At 47.7% G+C, this 25,851-nt stretch overlaps 1 protein-coding gene across 1 annotated transcript in view; it reads right to left on the bottom strand.

Annotated features, from left to right (window-relative positions):
* Positions 1 to 25,851, bottom strand: part of PPIP5K1 (diphosphoinositol pentakisphosphate kinase 1) — a 53,010-nt gene that overhangs the window by 12,805 nt on the left and 14,354 nt on the right. The window contains exons 2-27 of the mRNA XM_058811376.1: positions 25,589 to 25,750; positions 25,150 to 25,324; positions 24,486 to 24,681; positions 24,303 to 24,393; positions 23,227 to 23,312; positions 22,837 to 22,991; positions 21,754 to 21,855; positions 21,309 to 21,470; positions 20,143 to 20,264; positions 19,588 to 19,689; positions 18,779 to 18,865; positions 18,264 to 18,339; positions 17,644 to 17,753; positions 16,634 to 16,719; positions 16,121 to 16,249; positions 15,056 to 15,177; positions 14,122 to 14,304; positions 13,102 to 13,243; positions 12,422 to 12,645; positions 11,411 to 11,538; positions 10,810 to 10,924; positions 9,362 to 9,469; positions 8,024 to 8,140; positions 7,605 to 7,769; positions 6,420 to 6,510; positions 1,358 to 1,480 (exon numbers count right to left, since the gene is read on the bottom strand). Of these exons, the coding sequence (XP_058667359.1) occupies positions 1,358 to 1,480; positions 6,420 to 6,510; positions 7,605 to 7,769; positions 8,024 to 8,140; positions 9,362 to 9,469; positions 10,810 to 10,924; positions 11,411 to 11,538; positions 12,422 to 12,645; positions 13,102 to 13,243; positions 14,122 to 14,304; positions 15,056 to 15,177; positions 16,121 to 16,249; positions 16,634 to 16,719; positions 17,644 to 17,753; positions 18,264 to 18,339; positions 18,779 to 18,865; positions 19,588 to 19,689; positions 20,143 to 20,264; positions 21,309 to 21,470; positions 21,754 to 21,855; positions 22,837 to 22,991; positions 23,227 to 23,312; positions 24,303 to 24,393; positions 24,486 to 24,681; positions 25,150 to 25,296 (3,169 nt within the window). The 5' untranslated portion in view covers positions 25,297 to 25,324; positions 25,589 to 25,750. The remainder of the gene's footprint in view (positions 1 to 1,357; positions 1,481 to 6,419; positions 6,511 to 7,604; positions 7,770 to 8,023; positions 8,141 to 9,361; positions 9,470 to 10,809; positions 10,925 to 11,410; positions 11,539 to 12,421; positions 12,646 to 13,101; positions 13,244 to 14,121; positions 14,305 to 15,055; positions 15,178 to 16,120; positions 16,250 to 16,633; positions 16,720 to 17,643; positions 17,754 to 18,263; positions 18,340 to 18,778; positions 18,866 to 19,587; positions 19,690 to 20,142; positions 20,265 to 21,308; positions 21,471 to 21,753; positions 21,856 to 22,836; positions 22,992 to 23,226; positions 23,313 to 24,302; positions 24,394 to 24,485; positions 24,682 to 25,149; positions 25,325 to 25,588; positions 25,751 to 25,851) is intronic.

Genomic DNA, 25,851 nt, shown 5'->3' with positions numbered 1-25,851 from the left:
CCAATGTGTGGCTGGGAGTGCCCTGAGGAGGGGAGAACCAGCTCAGCTTTCTCTTATACAAGAAAAGCAGCACACGCAGCTAGGGTACATAGTGGCACCTACAGAGTTCCAACAGGGATGAGAATTGGACAACATTTTTCCATCCTGATTTGCTAGGCCATTTTCCTTGCCTCAAAACTGGACAAAAATCCAGATGAACCAACCCCATGTCTTTCCCAAACTACTCCCTTAATCCTCTTCCCCCTTTGAAAACCAGCAGTGTTAATGTTCCTTACAATCCCAATAAGAAAGGCACTCAGAATCTGCATTGAGTAAAATATCAAAAAGATAAGACATCCAATAGAGACAACCTTACATCCATCCATTCAAATGCTGGGAAACCTTAGGTGGATTTCCAACCTTGTCAGAGTATGCTGTGCAAACCCTGCCCACGGAGCTCCCCAAATCAGTGCCCCAACAAATGGTATGTGAATCAGTACTGAAGAGTTTGAGTGAGTGTCTTTCCTAGCAGGACCACGGTGGACACTTGCACTTGTGCATGACACCCTCCAGCTGCTCCAGGACAGCCCAGCCTGTGCCCTGTGCCCCAACTTCCTTGCACATAACAACGCTCTGCTGCTCCCTGCACGTTGCACTGAGTGCTGCCGGCAGGCCAGGCTGCAGCTGCAGCACCTGCAGCCATGGGCATGGAGTGTCTGTAACCCTGGCCCCAATGCCTTCACCAGACTGGCTTGCTGACCTTCCTGGCAGTTTTTGCACAGCTGCACAGAAACCAGACTTTCCAGTACTTCATCTGCAGTACTTCATCCACGGCAGCTCACTCACCTCAGGCGTATTGCCCTTGGCTCCTGAGAGCTCCCTCAGACTGCCACGTGCTCAGCCTCTCTCTAGTGCCCACCTTAACCATGCCCAAGCACATCATTCTGTCTTTGGGATGGCTCCACCTTCCATGGGGCAAGGATTACTGCCCCAAAAAGAGCTTCATTTTAGCATCAGCAAGATGATCAAGGTAAGCAAGATGATGTGATCTGCTGGATTGCCCTTCCAGGACAAACTGATTTAATATCTGGACCAATAAATTCCCCTTCACAACAGCCAACTACTATTAAAACATCAGACCAAAATCAGACCCCAGCAATACCACACGTCAGCCTAAAACTTCTCTCACAATGTTAGGTCCCTTCTGTCCTAGCAAGAATCGTGATTTCTTGCAGCATGGTAAAATTTACCACTGTAGATGTGATGAATACATACATTGAACTGTCACTGTTTTCCGCAGTCCAAGTCTGTGCCACAGGCACATCTTGAGACGCCAGTGTCCACCAAGTACCGCCCTGCTGCCAGGGAACACACATACCGTCTTTGTATGTCAGGCTGCTGGCAAACTTTTTGCCATGGCTGCGTGCGTAGTCCTGGAGGTTGGGGGCACTGGAGGAGCCTCCCAGCACAGTGGTGCTAAACAGCCCGGTGCACTGTGACCCTGGAAAGGCAGGGAAGGTGTTAGTAACACATACCCACTGCATGCAGCGACAGAAAAGCAGGGTTAGTCAAAGGATGAAGGGTGAACTGGCCACTTCACAAGCAATTTCAGGAAAAAAACACGACGCCTGGAAGCACAGGGAGGCCGTGTTCTCCATTCTAAATTCCACAGTGCCAAATGCAGAGCAGGTAGCACAAACCTCAGCACCAGGGAAGTTCCTAACTTCATCCAGAGGTTTACTTCCATTTGGCTTTCTTGCCCTCACCTAGGGGAAACACCTTCACCCCTTTTAGTCAGCAAAGCCAAAGCTACACACTGATGCCAGAACACTCAGGATGCCAAACCACTGATGTTCATGTCACAGAGGTTCACTGCTCTTTGCCCTTTCTCTTTGGAAAGCTCCTTTTTGTGCAGGACACTGAGGAGAGGAAAGAACTGTCTGATCTGTGGATCAGCCAGCGTGGATTCGTCTCCAGGCAAACAAGCAGAGAAAGAGCTGCGACCAGAGGGCTTGTTCTCACAAACTTTCCATCACAGACAGACTTACTCCTCATGGCTCACTGCTCCAGCACAGGAGCAACGGGCCCACCAAGAGCCTTGCAAAGCACCAGATGTGCACACAGCATGGAACTTGACCTACCCAGAGTCAAGGAACATGGCATGCAAGGTGGAGGGCAACCTCCTTCCTGGGGCTTTGGCTTTGCTTCTCCAAGGCAAAGTGCCCTGAACACTCACTTGGCTTCCCGTGATATTTAGTGAACACCAGGCATTTGAAAGAGGATTCTTTCAACTGACTGAGGAAAGCAACTGTGAGTCGAGACAAAAGCTCATTATGGGCCAGACACAGCCACTGATTGGCTGTAGATTCTCTGTAAAAAGTCCTGCTGCTGCATTCTGTACTGACTGCTCAAACCAACATTGCTCCTTCATACAAAGGGCTTCCAGAAACAAGCAGATTGATCTGGTCTGCCACAGCAAAAACCTGCAACACAGAACAGTGCAACTGTTACTGCTCTGAAAGAGAACCTGCCTATTCTGGAAGCAGCTCTTGATTCTAAAATATGGCAGCATAGCATGATTTAGGTTGGAAGGACACTGAAGCTTCTTTCCCAACACCCCAGGAGGACCAGCTCAGATCAGCTTGCTAGGGTTTGTCCAATCAAGTTGTCAATACCTCCAAGAAAGTAAATTTCACAATCTCTCTGGGCCCCTGTTCTAACATCTGGCACATTCATGGTGGGTGAAAAATCTGTTCCTCCTAGCTAATTGGAACTTCTTGTGCTGCAACTTGTGTTCATTGGCTCTCCATCAACAACCACAGGGCTTTGGGGATAGTCTGTGTCTGTTCTCTCTGCAATCTCCCATTTAGGTGCTGAAAGAGCATTAAGGTCTCCAGTCCCCACAAGCTCCAATCTGAACAAGCACAGCTCCCAGTTTTTCCTCCAATGCCATGAGCTCCAGGCTTCTCACCCATTTCCACTGCCTCCCAGTGAGCTCACAGCCCTGACATAGCCCAGGGAGCCCAGGGCAGGACAGCAGAGCTTCAGGCACGCACGAGAGGTGAACAGAAAGAGCCAAAGCCCTCAGCTGGACAGCTGTACTCCAGCTGATGCAGCCAGGCATGCCATCAGCCTTCCTTGGTGTGAGGACACACTGCTGCTTCACATCCACTCATTGCTCTTGGGGACCCCAGCTCTGTTTCTGCAAAGATCCTTAAGCCAGAGCTTCTTTGGAGAAAACACAGAGATCCTGAGCATTAAAATGTTCTTGTGTAAACTCAGGCTGAGCTGAGGACATCTGTTCCTGGGTGACCAAAAGGGTCCTTGTGGCAGTGAACTGCAGCTGGTGCCCCACTGTGACCCTGCTGGTGGCTTTCCACAGCACAGACCAGCACATACGTGCCTTGGACATAAAGGAACTCTTGCCTGCAGAGTCACTGATACACAAACCTTAGAAAATTTTCTCCTAAATGCCTTAAATTGGTGCAAAGTGCTGACTCAGCATGAACTGGAATCTGTTGGAATGAAAATGAAATTTTGTCATACATCAGACAGGACGATGCTACCAATAGCTCTTCCATGGTTTTAAAAACAAACAACAACGAAAACCACCCAACAGCTGCATTTACTGGCAGATAAAAATTGAACTTTTTAGGACTGTATGTCTTGAGCAACCTTGTGCTGTTAATCATTAAGCTAGGGATACCCAGTGTTTCTGCTCTCCTGCTGCAGACAGAGGCATTAAGTCAGAAGAGAATTTACAAAGATGACTTTATGGACAACAGCAATTGTCTACAGGGAACTCCACAAGACCACTGCACCCAAGTAACCACACACACACACACACATCCTAAAAACACAATGGCCATTTGGATTTAAATGTAGCAACACTTGCTAGGAATTACTGTACGTGCTGGATATTTACTGTGCATTTAATTGTCACATGTTCATTCAGTATGTCAGATGTTTATCAGTCATTCTTGGTTCCCCTCTGGGAATCTCAGCACAAGGCTTTGTGGCACTGGCAGTGCACCATCTCTACTGCTCAAATAGCCAGCAGTGATTTTACTCCATTTTGAAGGGTTCTTGTAAGCAAAGAAAGGTACTGAAACATCCCTGGGCTTTTCAAGCTAGAAGCACATTCACTATGGCAAACAATCCACAGCATTGCACTTGATGCTGCCCAGAAAAACCTGTCACACTCCAAAGCACAGACAAAGCAAGGTGCAGCCACCTATTTTCAAAGAAGGAATTACATTTTTTTAAATTACAGTAGATGCACCATTCTGGAAGGTATAGCAGCAGGGCAGAGCTATTGCAAGAGCTCCCTCATGCTCCCTCTGCTCCTGCATGCCTACACATGGGAGCTTACACCAGGACAGATATTCCATTTTCCAGAGAGAATGACAGCCAGGCACTGACTGACAAGGTCAGGCAACAGGAGGTGTGCTCAGCTTCAGAAAACTCAGAAACAGCAGGTAGTGCCTGAATGAACCCCCCTCATAACCCCCCAAAGCTGCTGAGACAAGTATTAAAGCCAAAGCTCAAGCTTCCACAGTTATGTACTATCTCTTAGAGAGAGAACACATTTCAAATCATAAAGGGGCAAGAAATTAGATTTCTAAAAAACAAGCAGGAAAAGAATCAGGAAGATTCCTTGAAGATCTTGACTTGTACAGGTAAAGGGGCACGGTTCTTCCTAGCAGGCCTCAGGTGAAAAAAACCTCACAGAAACACAGATATCCTAATCACCAAGTGTTGTGCAAGCTGGTGTGGTACAACAGGTCTTTCCTGCTCAATCCTTCTGTACCTGCAGGACTCTACAGAGGAGAACCATGGCTGGGCTGGAGGTCTACGGCACAGATCAGATCTATCAGCTCCTGCTCAAGGTTTTGTCCCTGCAGAGCTTCACGGGTAGAAGAGCAACCAGCACAAGCTTCCCAGCAAGGCACACGAAGCAAGATTCTGAAATCAAACCTGCCAGGATCATATCTCAGATTTTGTTGTGAAGGAAAAGTAGTACTGTACAAAGGTGTAGAAAAGCAGTGGTCTTCTTCTCTATTGCCAAAACAGACATTCCTCAAAAACCTGGAAAAGGCCCTAGTCCAAGGGCGGTAATATCTGCTTTCCAGAGCCCAGGCCTTCTGGTAGTCGCACATTCAAACAGTAAAACCAGTTTGCAGTACCATTTGATATACCCAGTAATTCTCCAGCAGATGCACCTCCTTGACTATGTGCCATTTCAGAAATTCCCATATTCATCCAAAACAGCCACAGGTTTCTTCAAGCCTAAGCATGGCAGTTTGTCACAGCTCACTGAATCTCACAGTGGCACCGGGAAAAGCAGAGATAAGTGAAATAATACATTCAAGAATTACCCTGGCCAAGGATACTGTCCCTTTATGAAAATAACGTACATCAGTCATTCCTATTTAGATTTTTCCAGCTGGTTGGACGCATTAGCTGGCAGGCTCCAGGGATACCTTCTAACCACTCAGAAGAAAATACTCTTTCCTTCGTAAGAATTAGATTCCAAAGAAGCTGCCCATTCAGAAGTGGCAAAGAAGTGAGCAGGCCTTTCAGTAGTCTCTTAGCTGCAGGTTTCCCATATAATAGATTGATGAGTCAGAACTGCTGCAAGTCTGCAGCCATGCTACAATGCTAAGATGGTTTAAAGAAAAAGAAAGTGGGCGTGATTTGGGCATTATCACCTCCTCTCCTCAAGACACAGGTTGCACAGCCATCTCTGAAGCTCATGACAGCAAAGACAGCTCTTCCAGTTTCAAAATGGCTCTTGCTTTAGCAGAAATATTTCAGGAAGAATTTCAACTGTTCAGACATAGTTTAGTTTAAGATGACATGGAATAAAACAATCAAGGACAGAGATTGTCAAATGCCCTGAAATATTCTCTTCCACTGGCTGCCACAAGACGATGGCTGACCAAGGACTTCGGCTCAATTAGAGAGCTATCAAACATTCTGTATGTGACACATCTGTTCCATACAACAGATCTTTATGAAGCAAAGGTAGAAACGGAACAGTCTCACATGAAGAACAGCTTTGCAGATAAACTGAGGTTTTGTAGAACAGAAAGCTCACGAGTTCTCGCCTAAAATCGTCTCTTCCTTTGAGAAACGTAACAAATGAGAGCAACAGAGAAGCAGAGGCAAGCCTGCAGGTTCGCAGGCAGTTTGCCCTGTTGCTCCTGTACTGGAAAGGATGAAAAGTCCATCTTGTGCTGCTAGCAGCTGAAGAAGTTTGTACAAAAGGTACCGAGTGAGACAGTCTCTACAGTGGTCTCAACAGCAACACTGAGAGAAGACACGAAACACACAGAGGCATACAAGGAACTCAAGCCAGATGTGTATGTGGAGACACAGACTAATGCCCATGGAAATAGTCACAAGCAAGTAGGCTGGTTACAGGTCAGGTACAGTACCTAATCCACTTTGCTTCATCTCAGAAGACTGCCTGGAATAAGTGCTGAAGAGGCGATAACCTCCTGATTTAGAAGAAGATTCAGACAGCACCTGCAAAGACATAGTGTAAATAATCAGCACCATGCTCCAAGTTACCCACTGCTATCAAAGCCTTTAAACATCAGTTGAAGGTAAAGAAATGGATATCTCTTCCTTAAAATCACCATTTTCAAGAAGCACAAAGGTAGTTATATGCTAGGATTGTGATAATGAATGCTCAATTGTAATTTCAAGATTTTGTTGGATTGTGGAACAATGGAAATCTGTAAAGTAGGACGGGACTCATGTAGTGAGCATCTTTTCTCCCAAGACTCTTTCTGAGATCCTTGGGACTCAGACTTCCTTCTTTAGCAGCAGGAAATCATATCCCTTTTAACTCAGTATGTGCCTATCACAAAGAGCCTCTGAGTGCTGCACATTGTGAGAAACATACAGTGATGGAAGACAGCTAACAAATATCTCAAACATTAACTCTGCTGTTTTCTGGTTCAGAAAACTGATGGCAAAAATGCCTGTGAAATCCCTCTTAAAGGAGGGACAATTCCAGAGTGCTCTGAAGGTAACAGTCACCTGCTGACTGTGACACTGGCCTTGTGACACAGAACAGCCTGGAAGGAGAGATGTTAGAACAGTAAAATTAATTTTGTTACTTCACCAAATCAGTGAATGGGACAGTTCTAAGCCCTGATAGCTTAAACATCCGGGATGAATCCACCAGTGAGCAGGGACCCTCATCAGCATGAGATCTTAGATGGGATGGAGGAATGTGAAACATGGAGCTGCCTTTGTGAAAGGCAAAGACTGGAGCTTAACAGAAGGCAAGATGTCATCACAGCTTGGTGGTGAGGTTGCATGTAATCTTATACTGGCTACACCAGTGCCTCTGTAGAGCATGTAATCCAAATAATGCTAGTGTTTCTCAAGCATTTCCTTACTTGCTCTTCAGTTTCTCTGGCCTGTCTTCCTGTCCTTCCTCAATGAGGAAGAGTTTCAGAGGTTTGCCCTCCACAACATCCCTCTTTGCCTTCTGCAGATCCTTTCCCAGAATCAACTCAGACTCTGGCATGTTAAAAGAAACGCCAGGAAACCAACACCAAGCCAAAGGCCTTTGCCAGAAGCAGGATGGGCACCAGGAGCACAGTTACCTCCATGGATCCCGTTTTGCGGCTCCTGACCAGCGGCGACCTGCGCTGGATGCTGACGGGCTCCGAGGGCTGCGGGGACTTCTGCCGCGTGCGCTCTGCCTCATCGCCGCCCTTGTCCCGCGAGAGGTCCTCCAGGCTGCCTTGGTCTGCCTTCTTGTCCTCGTTCTGCCGTAAGGAAACGCTGCCCTTGTGGCCACAGGCGCGTGGCCTCTGCCCACGCTGCCCCACACCAGCTCCAGGCTTGCATCTCCTGCTGGGCCAAGCTCAGGAGGCACTCACAGTCCCACAGCCACCCTGACAGGCCCAAACGGGACAGACACAGCGTGCCAGCTCCCCGTGCACACCGCAGGGCCAGACAGAGCACAACAGCGCCCAGGTGTCCCCTGGGGCTGGCAGCTCCTGCCCAGGTGTCTGCTCACCTCTGCTGAGGCCGGTCGAAAGCCAAACCCCGTGGGTATGTTCCTGTCCTCCTCACAGCCTTTGACACCAGGGCTGAAGTGCAGCTCCACATGGAAACGCTCCTCTGAAGAGGGGTCCTGTGAACACATGTCACAGGGAATAGGTAAAGAACAAAACCCAGTTAATCCTACCATCAGCCCAGGCCAAGGTCCCACCCTGCTGTGCTGGCCAGCATGCATCCCAGGCCCATCCCTCGGAGGGAAAGCAGAGGCAACAAGCATGAACAGAATGGCTCCAGATTTGTCCCATCCAAAAGGACAGCCCTCATCAGCACCCAGCTGAGCCATTCTGACTGTTGCTATTTTAAGACAACAGCCACAGAGGAGTATAACAGAATCAGGCTCTATATGTACACACACATATCTCCCTAAACCCCAGCTCCTTCTGACACACTCCTGCTGCAAACCCAGCATATGCCAGGACAGGGGGAGACTGGGTCCCCCCTGGACCTTCAGTCAGGCTGATCCAAGACTTAAGCAACTGTCTCTAATAATAATTTTTCATTAACCTTTTTTAAAGGAAGACAGAGTTTTTACAGTATCGGGCACTAATGATATAAACCCATCTTGACTGACTGACACATCCACACCACTCGTGAGAGCTCTAGTCACATATTTTTTGAGAAGCATCAATTCTAACATTAGAAGCTCACACCAGCTCTGTGAATACAAAGATCTAACTCTGTAAGGTGTGGGCCAAGGGGCTGCTCCCCTCACCACTACAACCTCCTGCAGCACAGACCCAAGTCACAAGGTCTGATGATCAAGACATGCAGTTTGGTGGCAAACCTACTTACAGCCAACACCCTCAGCTGTTTATTAAATGATTCTCTTTACTTCCTGAAGATACCAGTTTACATTTCCCTAACTATATCAGCACACTTTCAGAATAAAAAATAGTTAACGGATGTGGAATTTCTGGATATTTTCTAGACATATTTCAAAAATACAAATCAAGTGTCACTCAAATATATTTATTTTTTCCTACTGCTTACTTGCAATTAATACTTAAAAAGAGCAAATAATTTTGACTAGAAAATGCTTTAAAATAGTCAGTATTAATTACATAAGTTGGGTATTATGCTCAGAGTATTACTGCTCTTTCTGCTTACATGCAACAAGCACTAACTAGGTCACTGCCTCCCACACAAACTAAAAACTAGCAGTTGTGTTAATGATCCATCCATCTTTGTCCACAAGCAGCAAGAGCTCAAGTTACAGACTTCCAACTGAACTCATCTCTGAGGACTGCCTTGCAACGGGGCAGGAAGCATTGCATCCTACTGCTCTATCCCTCACCTTGTTGTTGTCCTCGTAGAGCATGATAACAATCTGGGTCATGTAGTTCAGCTCTGAGATAGCACTCAAATAGTCCATGGCTCTCTTCCACTGCTGGTCTTTGTTTTCCTGATATATACACACAAACAGTCGCATGGGATAAGCAACAGCAGACACCTTGCAGCATTCAGTGAAACGGGACTGAGAGAGTTCCTCTCTCCACAAGGTAACACCTTGCTTAACTTGCATGAAGAAATGAGCTTGCCATGTGGTGGGGTGCTTGCAGTCAGGAGCAGCTGCACAGAGGGACCCATGGCAGATGGGAGCTGCAAGCCGCTGTGCCGCGCTGACTGGAGACAAGCAGAGCCCACAGCAGGCTCCCAACACAGCCATTCTCACACTACAGAAACGAGCACAGGGATGAGCTTGTGCTAAATAAGGGACCAAGTGAAAGGCTGTCACCTGACGCTGAATGAAAAATGTGGAGACAGGCTGAAGCCCTGGGCTCCACAGAGCAGGGCAGCCCACCCTTCACTGCCCCCCAGCACTGCCAGGAAATGGGCACACCTGAAGTGCCACCCATGATGCTGTGGAGTGAATCACCACGTTGATGGACATGAACTGAACTCTCCATTACAAAGAACTCAGATGCAGCCCAATATCCCTGTGTTGGCAACAGAGCATCCTTGGGCACCTGAGTCAGGGAAAAGGGAGCATCTTGTTCAGTGAGTGATTTAGAGGCACTTTTCTGATCACTGTCTACAGATATGCTAAGCTGCCACAGACACCAGAAATCATGTCTATTAAGCAAGCCCAAACTTTCAAGGCATTTCAGACCACACTTAAAAATGGGAAGGTAAATCAGACAGCCTCTTTAAAGCAGAGCTTTTCTCAGGGTCTGCATACCAAATCATTCAGGAAGCAGGTGAAGAGAGAGCAAGTGAAGGGTAAGCTGGATGAATTAATCCCTAAAAACTGTCATCTGCCTCTCTGGTAGAGAGCACATCCTGTGAATTTGCAACCTTGAGTTCCTTCCTCTGTAAGAAAACTGATTTTATTGACTTAGAATTGATATAAAGACTATAAATACAGGACTAAGCTCTTAAAATAAAGGGTTGAAGGAAGCAGGAAGGAAGAAATTCAATCATCCCCATTGCCTCATACTGCTCTTCTCCTATACAAGTAAGTGGTCTGCCCACCTGAAACTAGCAGGACAGATCTTGGAGAAAACATGTCTCTGTGCAAGCAAGGAAGGCACTGAGGAAGAACAATCCCCCTACATGCCAGAAATGCAGGAAGCTGCAGCATGCAAACACAGCAGAGATGGAGCTGGCCCGATGCCACTGATGCACAGCATTCGTGGCAGAGCTGGCTAAAGGGGCAACTTACAAACATACACTGTCTGCCTTGGAAAAGGCTACTGGAAAAAAGCAGGGAGGCTTACTGTGTGAGCACTGCGGGACACTTACATCCAGAAGGCCCCCGTAGCGGAAGATGCTGAGCAGGGAGTGCACGTGGCTCTCACTGGTGAAATACAGCCGAGTGCGGACGTGGCGACCCGGGGACAGAACTCCTCGTGAGTACCTAAACCAAAACCAGCCCACAGTCACCCACCTGCCAACCAACTGCCATCTGTCACACATCAGCACTTCTGTACACTTAATGCAATGACACAGCCCCACACTGAGAAATGTCAAAGGCAGCAGGACAGAACAAACAATGACAGTGCTGGGCACAGGAGCAACAAATTTTGTGAAATCCTAATGGAGACACACAGTAGGTGGCTCATCACTCTACAGTGGCCCTGTGCAGGGAAATGCCTGGATGAGGCATCACCATCCAGCTACAATGGGTACAAGCCTTTGTGGCCCTGCACTTCTGGTATTCTGTCTCAATGTGCCTTCTCCATCTGCCTTCTAGTTCTGGGAGCACCAACATGCCTTCCACCTGGACGTCCTTCAGTGTATGCTCAGCACCTCCTTCCACAACAGTACACTCTTCTGGCATGGGAACCACCCCTGCTCCACAGCTGCCCTCCCCACTGCCAGCAGCATGCAGCACAAGCCTTACAACGGATGTAGCTTGTTGACAGACTCATCTTCATGAGTTCTCTGTAGGTCCAGCTGGATCTTTTTAATGAGAGGAAGACAAAAGCCAATAGCAATCTCCAGTTTCTCCTCCTTATTAATCCCATATTCCTGCAGGAACAAAACAACAGATACCCTGAGCCATGGTTCTTTGCCAGATCCTCACATAAAAGGCCACTTCAGTCCGCAGCACCACTGGTTAAGCAAGGACAAGAAGAGAAATGTCACTCAACACTTTTCACTTTTTTTCCCTCACGTATTGCAGGGGGTAACAGAGGACTGAGACTTCCAAGAACCCCAGTTATGTCTGGACATGACTATCACTATCCTCAAGAGCTGAGAGTGCAAGGACCATGAGCAAATCTCAGATCTCATGACATGCAAACTTATACCCTGAGCTAGCATGAGCATTAAAGCAACAACTGCTATTAGCAAAGATATAAACTGCAGTGCTACGCTGAAAACAGCCAGACTGCACATCACCAGCAACACTGAAGAAGTTTAGACCACTTCTGCTCTACAGGGGCAGCTGGACCTTGCTGGCAGAAACTCATCCCATATAAATTAAACTTTGTCAGAAGCAACTCAACATTGGACACTGAACAAGTCCTAGTTTGACAAGAAAAACAAACTTGTCAGAACTTTAACACAGAAATCTCCCTTCACTTCCACAACCCTACATGCGGAGAGGATGGAATGTTGCTGTAGCACACACACAGCTTGGAGCTGTGCTGTGATGCACTACAGCAACATGGAAAAGCTGCTGCATCAGCTGCTCATTACTCTGACCCTGCCAGAATCCTCAACCAGAAGCTCAGCCCTGCCTCATTTCAAGTCATAAATGGTTTTGGCCTTCTACAAACACTGAGAAAGATCTGAGAAACACCCTACTGTGACAGGCTGCCTTGGCAGTTAACGTGCAAGAGAATTGAGACATAACACAAAGGCAAAGGCTCAGAAATTGGTGGCACAGGCATTGTCATACAGGCTCTACCTGGGGTATGATCACATCTGCCAGGGCTTTGGAGAGCTTGAAGAGTTCAGTTGTGCCTTCCAGTTTCAGTGCACAGTTGTGCTGTACATCATACTTGATGCAGTCATATATATCAGGGATCTTGCTGATGTCATAGCGCCCATTCTTCATGCGGAAATCTCGCTCCAGCTTACTCCAGCGTTGCAGCATCAGTTCCAAAGTCTCACTGTGGTACAGCTGCAGGTCTAAAAAGCAAAGGACAGCAAACAACATTCACATCCTAGAGCCACAGAATCACAGAACCCTGGTTATTGCTGCAGAGATTTCAAGGGCCAGCTGTGACTGAGCTCTCCCAGCACGAAAGGGCTCCAATTCTTGTGTCACCCACAGGAATCCTAGTCTGGAAAAGCCACTGGAACTGTTGCAGGGGTTTTAACCTGCAGCAACAGGCTACTTCTGAAATGCTTGAGAAAAGTGAAACCGTTTGCGTAGCTGCTTAGGTCTGCCATAAATGCACATATCATTTCCTTTACATTAGAGCTCTCTTTAACAGTAATTGAAAGCTGAGCCTTCCACATCAATAAGTACATACAGAATTACACTTTACAGTTTCTTTGCTACAGACAATCATAAGCCCTAGTGGTATTTGGGAGCTCGGAAGATGTAACAATAAATTAATCTTTTCCAGTTCTGTTGCTTACCTGCAGATTTTGGGTCCTCCAGACGTTTTCGTATCTGGGAGGTGAGATTTTCAATCAGGGTGAACACCTGGTTACAGACCTCAACTGGGTTCTGGATAAAGGTCATGGAGTTGAGCAGAGAAGCACTGCCTGTAGGTGCTAGCTGAAAGAAGATTCCAGCAGACATTAGCTAGTCTTCACAAATGGGGAATGAAAAATGTCTGTCTTTTGCAGCCATACTGCTTTCTGACTTGGGACAAAAGCTGTGCTCCCAGCTGAGCACAATAAGCTGGCCTATTCTTAGGAGTAGTCAGTCATGTCTTAAAATCTTCCTCAAGATCAAACTCAGAGGGAGCAAACAACTGCTCCCATTAGTCTGGACCTCCCTCCACCTCCAATATCCACTCTTGTCTCATTTTGCTTCTGTGCTTGAGCAAAAGGGCTTCATTTTAAGTAGTTCTTTGAGATGATAAATATGTTCCTTAAAGGACTTCAGTCCAGTAATCACATTTCAGAGTCTGGGAAAAACAGTATTTTGGGGACTTGCTGGAGAAGCAGCAATAGTGCTTTCACTGGTTGTTGTGCTGCACGCAGCCCATGCTCTCCACTCTGCAGCAATGAGAACCTGACAGGACACACAACAATTTGTAACCAAAAGGTCTGTTCACACGTGCATAGAGCACGGATCTAGAATGCAGTGAGACACAGTCCCTGCCCACAGCAGCTGGGATTGATCTGAGCAGCATGCAGGAGCTCTTCCAGCACACTCACAAGAACCAAATGAACCGGGAATTATGAAGGGAGAAAAAGGCACCATGATCAGTCCTGAAGGGGACAGCAGAGCAACACTGAGGACTGTCACTCCAGGAAGGACAGAAGCTATTAACTTGCACACTTCCATACATATCCTGCCATTTTGACCAGAACTGATCTCAAACTAACCAAACCACTGTCCACATACCAGACTTCACATCAAACCACTGCAGCGATGCTATTCTCCTTTCAGATCCAGGGAGCAATGAAGCCACACTGGTGCTTTACCTTTTCATAATCCTCTTCACAGAACTCAGCATCCTTCTGCATGATTTCATGTAGTCGAGCCTTCACTCTGTGCTGACAGCTGCTAAGGGAATCACTGTCACTGTCCAGCAGACCATTCATGTTGGCACTTTTCACCATCTGCACCAGGATGGGGGTCAGCTCTCCTTCCAGGGCTAGCAGACCCTAAAACCACACCACATAGGACAAGATTTCAGCAACCAAGCAACAAAAATTCTGGTGGTTTCATGGCCAGAACTCAGGCAATTTAAGCGAAATCTCAACTGTCCTTGAAGGGCAGTTTTACAGCAACACCCCCTCCAGTCAGAGATGACTCTGTCATGGTTCTAGAGCTGTTCAAGCAAAGGGCAGATCTGCCTGTGGCAGCCCCAGATTTATCCAGGCAACTATTGAGCAGGCTCAACTATCAAGCAGCTCAGTTTGCTTGAAAATACAGTGAATGCTCTAAAGACCAGTTAAGGCCACCGCAGGATTCCCCTTGGCTTTAGCTGCAAATGAACCTGTTTCCACCCCATACCTCACCAAAGACATTTCATTTCCCTTTTAAATTCAGCAGGCAAGGAATAACCCCTCTGGCTGGGCAGCCACCCCAGAAACATTCATTCTATAGGCAGTCAATACTCAGCAGCACATCTGGTGTGCTCTAAGATCAAGCATCAGCAATAATCCATATGGAACTCCTTCCTGACTGAGAGTCCTGTCCTGGACAGGACATTAAAGGTGACAGGCGTGTGCAGATACACCAGATGTTCAGTACTGCCCCGTACACCTGCTATTAGCCCAGTGTACCCCAGTCCATCCAACACAGAGGAGGAAGATCCTAGGAAAACTCCTTCCTCATCACCAGAGGCTTTCCTTTAGAACTGGCATATTTTAAGAGTGATGAACAAACGGATGCCCAAAAGAGAAGAAAGACCTTTGCAAAAGCTGCTGCTGTCATCTGCACTCTCCCCTCATCCGAGGCGTAGATCTTGAGATCATGGCGATAAGTGCTGTGCAGCCTGAGCAAGCCACAGCCAGGGAAACCAGCATAATCGCCTGCAACCAAGGACAACTCAAGATTTATATTCTCACACCTGCAAAATTACCAGCTGAATATATTGGTTTACACAAACAAACTTTATTGTAGTAACAAAGTTATGTAGAGAACTAGTCACTTGCATAGGCAGCATTTATGCTGCTCCAAAATAGACAGTTCTAGCTATACACAAGGACTAGAAATGTAACAAAGTCATTGCTTAACTTGGGAAAGTTCATTTTGAGGAAAAAAATTAGCATCCCCCAGTTAAGTCTGATGCTGCCCAAATTCTGCAGCAAACTCTACTGAACACCCTGTAGTAGATCTGATAGCCTGAATACCCTGGTGCAGAATGAAGATGCAAAAAAACCCCACTTCCTTCTGCTTAGTTTCTGCATGAGAGCAAATCCTGCAGCCCTCAGAGCTGCAGGGAGGGTGGTTCAGCAAGGAAGTTTCCAAAGCAAGTCCTGTACAGCTGCAATTACTTTGTGGCACAAATTGCCAGTTTATTTCTCATTCTGAGTCAACCACAAGAGTCAGATCAGTAATGGAGGAAAGTAACTCACGAAGCTCTCGAGTCTGACCTCCAAAGACAGTCCAGTGGTCACTATTTGCTGCTACCTGGAATCCCAGGGCAATTCTGCACAGTACCCAGTCACACCGTGTGACAAGACAGGAACACTAACTACTCCCAGCTCAGAGCTCACAGCTCAGGGAAACACTCTGGCAGACAGGCACCAGCCATAAGTCAGATGTATGTCTTAGGAAAGCTGCCAGGCTCTCCAAGACACACTGAAGTTTAACAGCAGACCTCTCAGGTCAGCTTAGGGATCTGGGTACAAAACCCACCTGAATTATTTATCCCTACCATGCCAACTCAAAAGAACAAAAACTATCCCAGAGGCTGCGTACAGCCACAGATGCGTGGGCTGGGCAGGACCAGAGGCACGTGGCCAAACTCACCTTGGCCCCCAGGGTACATGCAGCGGAAGGCGCGGCCCAGCTCCTCAGCCTGCACTCTTCCTGCTGGGGTCAGCTCCCCACCCCACTTGAGCACCAGCAGCAGCGAGGGGGAGGCCTCCCGGCGAGCCTCTAGGAGACAAACAGGCATTCACCCCATCAGAGCTCCTACCTGAGCTTGCCGAGGGAGGAACAAGAGGCCGTCATCAGCACCTTGCGCACAGCTCTCAACACAAGCCTGACCCAAGCCCCCCAGGAAACAAATCAGCAAGTAGGAAATTCAGAGTCACTACTTTTTGAAGGATGACATTCATAAAACTGGAAATGCAAGCCCTGTAGAGCCAGCCAGGGTGTACTGGAATCCCTGCAATCCTTCCTATGATGTGAGCAAAGATAAGATATGGGTCACCAACTCTGCTAGTACGTCCAGAGGCCTATACACAGATGGTAGCTGCACTCCCACCTGAACTCTGGGCTTAAAAATCAGGTTTAGGTAGCACCATTAGGTTCCTTTACCTTCATCTTCACTCGCAGCTTTTGGATGTCCATGAGGAAGATAGGTCAACTGAACTTTACGGTTAATGCCAGAAAAATGTCCATACCTGTCACAAGGGATGGAGAAAAAACCACTGAAACAAATCAACTCCACCCAACCTTTGCCCAGAGGCCCCTAGGCAGTACACAGCAGAAGTATAGCACAAGCAAGAGACTTTCTGCTACAACACCCATAGCCATGGAACATGATTTTTGTCATCTCCCTGTGACCCAGCACAGACCCCCACAAAAAGCCAAACAGCTCCCTCAAACAAAATTCAAAGATCCATTGCTTTACTCTTCTACCAAGAGCACTCTATGCTGTCATTCGTCACTATGGCTTTAAACTCTTTTCTACACCTTTAACAAGTGGATTAATGAGATCACAGGAAAAACCACTCTGACAGATGCTTTGAGGATAACCATGATGAGCAGAAAGAGCAGAGGAGGTCATCACAGCAAAAAGTCCTCCTCTGTGCTCCAGAGACACGGCCTGAACACAGACGCTGGCTGTGTGTGCCATAGCCAGCTGCAGCCTGAGAGGAACCCCGTTTTGTTTAAAAGCTGTCAATATCACCACATTTTTATTTTGACTGTACAAAACCTCAGAGGACACAACATCTTTTCATGTTTTCCAAGCTCTTTTTTGCTAAACTTTTGGCACCAGGACAACTTTATTTAAAACAACTTTATTCGAATCATATCAAAATGCTTCAGATCAACATAGTCCATCTAGGACCCCAGTTCCTCTCCTGCAGCAAAGAAAGCTCAGTTTTGTCTCAAGTAGTTTAGTCAAACACCAGACACGCTTAGGACAAGGCTCAGCAGGGTTTTGATGTCAAGGAGAAAAAGTGAGGAACATGGTGCCTTTGCTGTACAGTTACTAACAGGGGACAGAGGAGACCCCCATCTCTGGGCACCAGCAGCACAGCTTGTTCCCGTATCACATCCTCTGAGGCAAACCCACAGCGCCCTGAGACAGGAATGCTTACATCTCCAAGACACTCTTCAGCTGCTCCAGTTTGGATTTCCTCTCCTCGATTTCACAATCGCTGTGGGTTCCCAGCTCCACCACAAGCTGCCGTGCAATGTCCAGCACTTCCTGTTGGGAAGCAGAGAGCAATTCTGCCTCAGACTCACCAGTGTACTCCTGCAAGGCCTCCTAACAGCTTCATCCAGAAGCAGGTCCATACAGACACTCCTCAGAGGTATGTCATTTCATAAGACACAGCTCAGGCAGGACAAACTTCCACACTGCAGTTTGCTTCATCCTCATGCTGTACTACAGCCCTGCTGAGAGCCAAGCAGGTACCTCCAACTGCCCCACTCCTTAGCATGGACCCATCTGTCACCAGAGGCAACCACAGCCTGGTGGGCAAGCTGCATCAGGTCATCTCCATCCCACAGCGTGCGCACCAGGCAGCAGAAGTTTCCATTCTGCTCTCCTGCTGTCACCCAGCTGAGTGGGCCAGGGTGCAGAATGGGACACAGAGCATCTGTGTGACACACTGTTGCCCTCTTGGAGGTTTGTACCTTCCCAAAGAATTGCCTCGCACCAGGATCTGTATTACCTGCATATCCCACGCAGTAACCCCAGAATGCACTTCCTCACCTGTAGCTGCTCTGGTTTCTTCAACTTCAACTTTCCTGTCTTGTAGCCATCATATTTCTCAAATAATTCAAAGAACCTGAACAGACAAAAAAAAATGGTGATCCATTTTCTGCTGTTTCATAACACAAGGAGGGTCATTCCCACATGTGCCTTCAGTCTCTGTTCTTCAGGTAGAACCAGCAGGCTGCTGGCTCTTCCCTGCGCTTCAGAAATTCTGAAAAAACAAGCGTTTTTCAAAATACAACCAGTAAGCAGATACTAGCTTCCCATTTAGTGAGGCACTTCCCTTTTGAGCACCTACCACACCTTCATTCTGCCTTCCAGTGCTCACACAAAAGGTGTCAGGATCCTTGTGGGGAAAGGGGGCTCTCTCAACTGGTCAGAAAGCATTTGCTTGGATGGGCCATGAAAAATACTGCCTCCTATGCACTCAGCCCTCTGCTCCTGCTTCTGGTTTAGAGAATAGGCCCTCATCCTTTCCCAGGAGCAGAGCACCTTTTTCCCTTGGCTCTTACCGGGGATGTTTCACTTCCATCTTCATCTTCTGCTTCGGGGTGCGATCTCCATGACGGATGACTGCAATAACGCAGCGAAGCTCCATCCTGGGCAAACATAAGATAAAGAGGACAAATGTGCCCTTACACTCCAGAACTGCCACCAGGAAGGAGCTTCCTATTGCTCATTCAGTTCCATTCTTCTGACACCTGCTTTCCTCAGCAGGGGTAGAATTTCTCCCAGCCTAAACCAGACACAAGTGCCACAGCTGCAGAGGGAGTCAGAGCTCTGCAGACACTACTAAGGTGAGGGGTTTCATACCGGAGTACAAGTACGCTGAGGATCACAAAGAAACTTTTGCCTTTGATCTTTTAGCCTTATGTGCCAGAAAACCAGTAAGGTCAAAGGTATCAAATGAGGGGCTGCCAAGCATATTGGTAATGATGAATGTTTCAACTAAGTGTTTCCACCTATTTCACTGGTAGCTCAACACGCACTTTCTCCATGTAGCAGCCAGCTACAGCATCTGTCCTGATCTGTTTCCTGTCCTGACGAAGAATTTGGACCTCTGAAAGCCATGCAAGCAGTTTCTGTTATTTCTTCAGTTATTGCTCTTCTGCATTCATCAAACCTACAACTAATCTCCAACCTATCACAACTTCCACGTGCATAGCTAAGCCTTTCCACAGGCATTTCAGGGTTGCAAGCAGCACAGCAGCTGGAGGATGCCATGCTGCTAGTGGTGTCAGGCCCTTGGACAGGGTTTGTCACACTTTGTCCCTCACACAGTCATCACTGGCATCCTTTTGAGAAGACAGCAGGTACTCACATGGTGCCTGAAGTAGTGGGGACAATGGGGATGTCTTCTGCCTCCGTTGGGATGGACCAGGGGATATGAAACTGGGGAGCCAACTCCCTCATGATTATATTTCTGAAAGAAATCAAAATACAACACTCACAAGAAAATCCATTCCCTTAGTTCTCCACCTCCTCCTTAGCAGTCCTGCTGAAAGATGTGAAGGGAGCCACAGAATTTCCCCTCACTTTCATTGCAGAGACACCTATCACACTGTGGGCTAGTTAGGGCACCCCAAAGGGGTACCAGTTTTCCCCACATCACCAATACCACAACTGGGCTCAGCATGCAATGAAAAGTCCTGGGAGATATATATCTATATTTAGCTGTAGACAAAGACAGCTAATGCCATTGCAGGCAGGAGCTCCAGGGCTTGAAAATAACCTGTTCCTCCAAGAGCCAAGCTTTCACCTGCTGAGCAAGTGACTCGCATGAACCACTGGCAGACTTCTCTGACATAGTGACCAAGACTCCATATTTCATTTCACTTTGCTGTGAGTTACTTATCAAAACTCAGATTGCTCATACCCAAGGATTTTGGCACAGTCATCATAATACTTCATGGAGTTCTTCACAAAGCTGAAGCCATTCACATCACAAACAAAGGAGTGGCCGTTGGCCCGCAGGAGGTCGAAGCCACACACGGTTTGCTGCAGGAGGAAGCAGAGGACAGGGCACTTGGACACACAGGAAGGAAGCAGTGGGGGACAGCAGCGACCCTGCCAGCAGGGCATGCACAGACCCAGCCAACGCTGCCCAGCTCAGCCTGCTGATGCTACAGACATCCTACAGTCCATGCCCACCTCACAAGCCTACAACAAGTGGGAAGACATGCTGTTAGTCAGCCCTTTACCCCCTTACTGCTGAGCCAAAGGCCCTAACCACAAACCCCCAGATGGAGCCATCAGGGCCAACCCCCGACTTTCCAGAGCTCTAAGGACCTGAAACAGAGCAGTTCCTGGATATCCTGCTCTTCCTTTGAAATCCAATAATTTTGAACCAGATTGACAAGCATGGACAAGAAGTGCAGTAGGCAAAGACACCCATCACTAAATGGAAAAGGCTACAAGGTAAAAAAGAGACCAAATCTGCATCAGCCCAACCACACGGGGTGCCAGTTGCAGTGGAGCAGGAACAAGGAGTCCAGTGCTTCTTCCGCTGATACTGCCGAACATGTCATGGAACCATACCTAGACTCTTACTCACTCTACCCAACTCTAAAATAAAACATCAATTTGCACCAGAGCCATATTAAAAAAACCCAAGAACTAAAAAAAACAAAACCAGACAAACAAAAAGCCAACAAACAGAAGAACCAAACACAAGTACCAAAACACAAAAAAAGAAAAAACAACCAAGAAAATAAGACCAAATTTTCCACATAAACAAAAGCAGGAAATAAGTCAAGACAGGATGAGCACAGGTCAGACAGAGAGCATGCTCAGGATTCAGTATTGAATGCTCAAATGTATGTGGGGCACCAGGCACCAATCAGCCCAAAGGGCATTTGCTGCAGGCCCTCTTGCCGTCCCAGTCACCTCTGCCCAGCAAAGTTCCACAGCCAGCAGGACCAACAACTGGCACCAGGCACGGAGGATTGCCTGAGACATGCCAGGATGACAAATTTTAATCCCAATCCTGACACATATCAGACATTTGTGGAGTCCTGCTTGCACAGGAAAGAAAACACAGACCTTAAAGGCTACGCAGACTTTACGGGCAACGAGTTTCTCCATGGCAGTCAGCATGACCGGGTAGCGAATCTCCTTCCCCTCGCTGTCCCGCTCCACCTTCCCGTCCAAAGCAGGGGATTTGCGAGCCTCTGCATGGGCATAGTCCGGCCCCACGGTGTACACCTGCAATGAGAGCGAGCACACCTGACACAGCCACCACGACTAACTGCAGCTTCCAGCAGGTATTCCTGCTGCAGACGCAGAAAAGGAGATGAGATGGTCTCACACATTCCTCCTGGCGTGATCCACAGAGCACCCACTCCCCACTTTGGGGGTCAAACTGTGCAGTCAGCACCTCAAAGCCTGAACACACATTCCACAGCCTATGTAGGACTAAGCAGAACAGCTGAACTTTCAGCTTCCCCAAGCCTGACAAAGGAAAGCACCATGCCAGGCTTTTCCTCACCTTTACATCAGTGCCATCCGTAGGCATGAACTCCTCGTAAATGTAGGAGCCTGTCTTCCTCACACTGCTCTCTGGGGAGTACACACTGCTCCGGCTTCCAATCTGAAAGCACAGAATAAACACCTCAGGGAAGAGCGCGGGGATCCTTTTCTTAGATGGAAGCAGAAAAGCAGAAGTTTCATCCCGTAAGTAGGGAATTTAGCAGACTTAATGGATCAGCATCTCAGGCTCCCCAGATGTTACAGCACACTTATTTATGGAGGACAAAAGACACCAGAATGCAGGCAGCACGTATGTCATTTTCCAGGTTTTAAAGAGGAGAAAAGCTATTATAGACCATTAATTTGTCTCCAATCACTTCAAGGACATGGAACAAAAAAAAAGTGAAAAAATACTACAAGGTAAGGAGCCCAACTAACATGCAAATGAAAATAAATTATAACAGGTGATAAATTCATTTCCTTCTAGAACCATGACTGATTTTATCAACATCAAGGATAATGTTGTTTTCTTCTGTAGTAAGGCTTTGGATACAGACTCAAGAGGCATACCTGTATCTTACCTAAGGGAACAATCATTTTAGGTTTATTCATGCCAGACATGTATCTGATTGGAAAAAAATACATCACACCTATTACTGTTCACTGGAAAAGTGGGGGACATGAGTAAGGGCAGATTTCCTGTGAAATCTAGGAATAAATGCTGCTTTTATCACGTGTGCAAGCTACAGTAAATGGGAAGGGCAAGAATGATGTTAAATGAAAGGAATGTAGGTTTTTAGAAAAATTCATCGTGATAAACCCAGGAGAAATCAGCATGCAATTCAGAAAGGGAACACAGTGCTCCATGACTACAGGATAAATGTCACCAAGAGGATGGGGAAAGTGAAGTCAGCACTACCACTAAAATACGTCCTTTTGTGGTTCCCAGGTAGATGCACTTGAACTCAAAGTTCTAAGAAGGTCTAAAGTTCCCCCACACAAAACCCTCCTTTGCCCTTCCCCTGCCTCAACACTCCCTCCTGAAGCCACACGAGTCTCAGATCTACTGGTTCCAAGAGCAGCCCTGGAGACCCCTCCTCACCTTGCGGAAGAGCCGCTGGCTGCCCCCACCTGCTGATGTCGGGTAGTAAATATACACATTGTGGTCTTCAGCACTGACTGGCTTCTCTACAAATGGCTTTGGGAACACAGCTCCATTTACCTCCACGTGGTCCTCTCCTTCCACCAAGTTGCACTCTGAAGACAAAGCACAGCAGCAGCACATCGGGAAAGGTGACACAGTCCCAGTGCAGAGCCACAGCCCCTTCCAGGCCCATCAGTCGGTTTTGTGCTGCGACCTTTGCTCACGAGAAAAACCCGGGAGACTTAGGAGCCAGACCTCTTTGAGGTGACTGCCAGTATCTGTCCTCTGCAGACTATCCTAAACAGCAGAGCCTGGGGAAATGGCTTTCAGCAGAAGTTGGACACTGACCTTCTGGTCGGTCAGGATCTCGATTGAGCACAGCATAGCGGGGCAGGTCTATTCCCTCTTCCTGAAGGATCCGATACACTTCACGCCTGTAGAGGACACAAGAGCATCAGAAGAGTTTAGAAGGTCCTCAGTACACACCAAGGGAAAGACTTCACTCCCACTGATGAGAAACACAGTCAGATGAACACAAATAAGCATCAAGACTGCAGGTACTTGTAGCACATGCTCTCTGGCCGAGTCCCACAGGCTACAGGGTTTGCTGCAGTCCTGCTCTGGACACAGATGGCCCACAGTAAATTTCTACCTGGCCTAAACATGGATGCTCAATTATTAGCATGTGCCCAAAGCACAGCAGCACACCCAGTACACACCACCTGCCCAGACCCATCCTGTTGGAGAGTGCCCTGTCATGCCAAGCTGTCCGGTGCCCAGGCCTGGCAGAAGCAGCAGGAGCCTTCTTTCATCTTGTGCCAAGGGGCAAATCCCAGTTCTTTCACTAGTTACACCTTGGGATGCCTGCCAGCACCCACATAACACTGCTCGCCACCCCAAAGACAGGGCAGGAGGTTTAGGATCTGTTAGGAGCCCTACTCACACACAGCCAAAGCAGCCTGGCTATAAGGGCCCAAGTACACGGCTGCCAGTGGCCTCTACCAACAGATGACTGAGAAACCTCACGTGTCTGAACAACACAGGTTGCACAGATTCTGACCCAACCTTGCTCCCAATTTCTGACCCAGAGCCCCATCTCACCATTCAGCTCTCCTGCTTAGACACTAGTCTTTTTGCTTTAGTCGTGGCAGCCTTGTTCTGTGAGAACTCTTCCACTCCCTACCTCCCAGCCACTCCTTACAGGACATTTACACCAGAAAACAAAGCATGATTTTATATGGTCTCAATGGTTTTACCCTCAAAGCCATTCCCCTCCACGCTTTAGAGAAACCCCAAAAAGCCACTGCTAAGGTCCCCTTCCTCCTCATCTCACTCCTTTGTGACCAGAAAAATTAGAATTCCACAGCATGCTGAGAAGAATCAGAGGAAGAGGGAAAGGGCTTTAGTGTCTCACAGACACCCACCTGTCCTGGATGTAGTACTGCATATCAAGGTCGTTGATCAGAAATGGTTTGCACAGCTTGGCATAAGCAACTGCCTTATCCAGGGGGAATCCTGAAATACAGGGTGAGGACAGAGGGGAGGGCTGAAAGGAAAATCCCTTGCCCACAGCTCAAGCAGGCTAAGGACTGCTAGAGATGTGTTACCTTTGGAGTGGAAGGATATCAGGCAGTCACAAGAGGGCCAGTTTTCTACCGGTTCATTCAGAATAACGTCTTCCCCCATGATCACCACTGTGATGTACTCAAACTTACACAGACGTTCCAGAATCTGTGTCATGGGCTTTGACTTGGACTTTTTGGTCATGGCACAGATTCCCACCACGATCTGCCGTTCCGGAGGCTGACAGAGAGGAAGACAGAGATCAGTTTAGTAGCATTTAATATAACACTGAATAGGGGCCAAAAGCAGTCAGGAGCTAGAGATCATTTTTTCTGCATCCTGCTCCTGGAGGTTATAGAAAAAATGAATGTTTCCTCTCTGCAGAGACACCTTTGCCCTTTTCACACATGCCAGAGTTTTCCCCAAAAATTTCCCTGGTGAAACAGAAAGACTTACAGGAGTGTGAGGTTAAGTCTCTAGAACAAAGGAATCATCTAGTTTTCTCAAATCAGATCTGCAAGCAAAAAAGCTGGATTTCCCGAGGCAGTGAGTATAGCAGCATGATGTAATGTGTCCTGTCATCAATGCCACTGCCGTGTCCCCTGCAGTCCCAACTACCTGCAGCCCCAGCAGTAACCATGCAAAACCTGGCTGAGACCCAGGGATCCCACACAGGTGCTCCAGCCCAGAATGCTGGGACCTCCTTACCGACTCCTCCTCTTCGTCATCTTCAAAGAAATCAGTTTCGTCTGTCTTCATGTTTGATCCCAGAAATTCTGTCTCATCATCTCTGGAACCAAGAACAAACCTGGGAGCAGAGTTCTCTCCCTCACTGGAGGTCGTCAGGGACGACATTGCAGCTTTGGTGGGCGACCATCCCGCTCTGGAATCACAGAGTGCAAAAGGGAGAGGGGTCAGAGGCAGCTGCACGGTGAAGCAAACGATGTGGGGAGGGCAGGGACTGAGCCAGCATGAGGGAACCCAGGGACAGTGCTGCCCAGCACAAAAACGGGGAACAAGAAGACATTCTCAGTGTGGGAGGGGATTTGGAATTCTGGATCAATTTAGATAAGCAGCTCCATTTTGCAATTAACCCTCTCGCACTGGGAAAGCGTTACCACCAGCACTGAAATCATGTAACCCTTACAGTGATGCATGTCCAACCGCTGCCTAAACCATGGACAGGGGACACTCTTGCAGACTCATATGCCCAACAACATCAACTGGGACTCCAGAAGTCAGGATAAAGCTCAGGTCAGTGACAGTGATTTTCCAATTGCCAATTTTCATCCTTTCAGCTCAAGAAGACCTACAGTAACAGGGAGAACAGTTTGAGAGGTGAAGGAGTTTGCAGGGAGGAGGAAAAACAAGTGAAAACTCTATGGCAGGGAAAGACGACACAGAGGGAGC

This window comes from Ammospiza caudacuta, chromosome 10, assembly GCF_027887145.1.
Source record: "Ammospiza caudacuta isolate bAmmCau1 chromosome 10, bAmmCau1.pri, whole genome shotgun sequence".
Taxonomy (NCBI): Eukaryota; Metazoa; Chordata; class Aves; order Passeriformes; family Passerellidae; genus Ammospiza; species Ammospiza caudacuta.
Note: the sequence above shows the minus strand (reverse complement) of the source record. Positions and strands in the feature narration are given on the sequence as shown.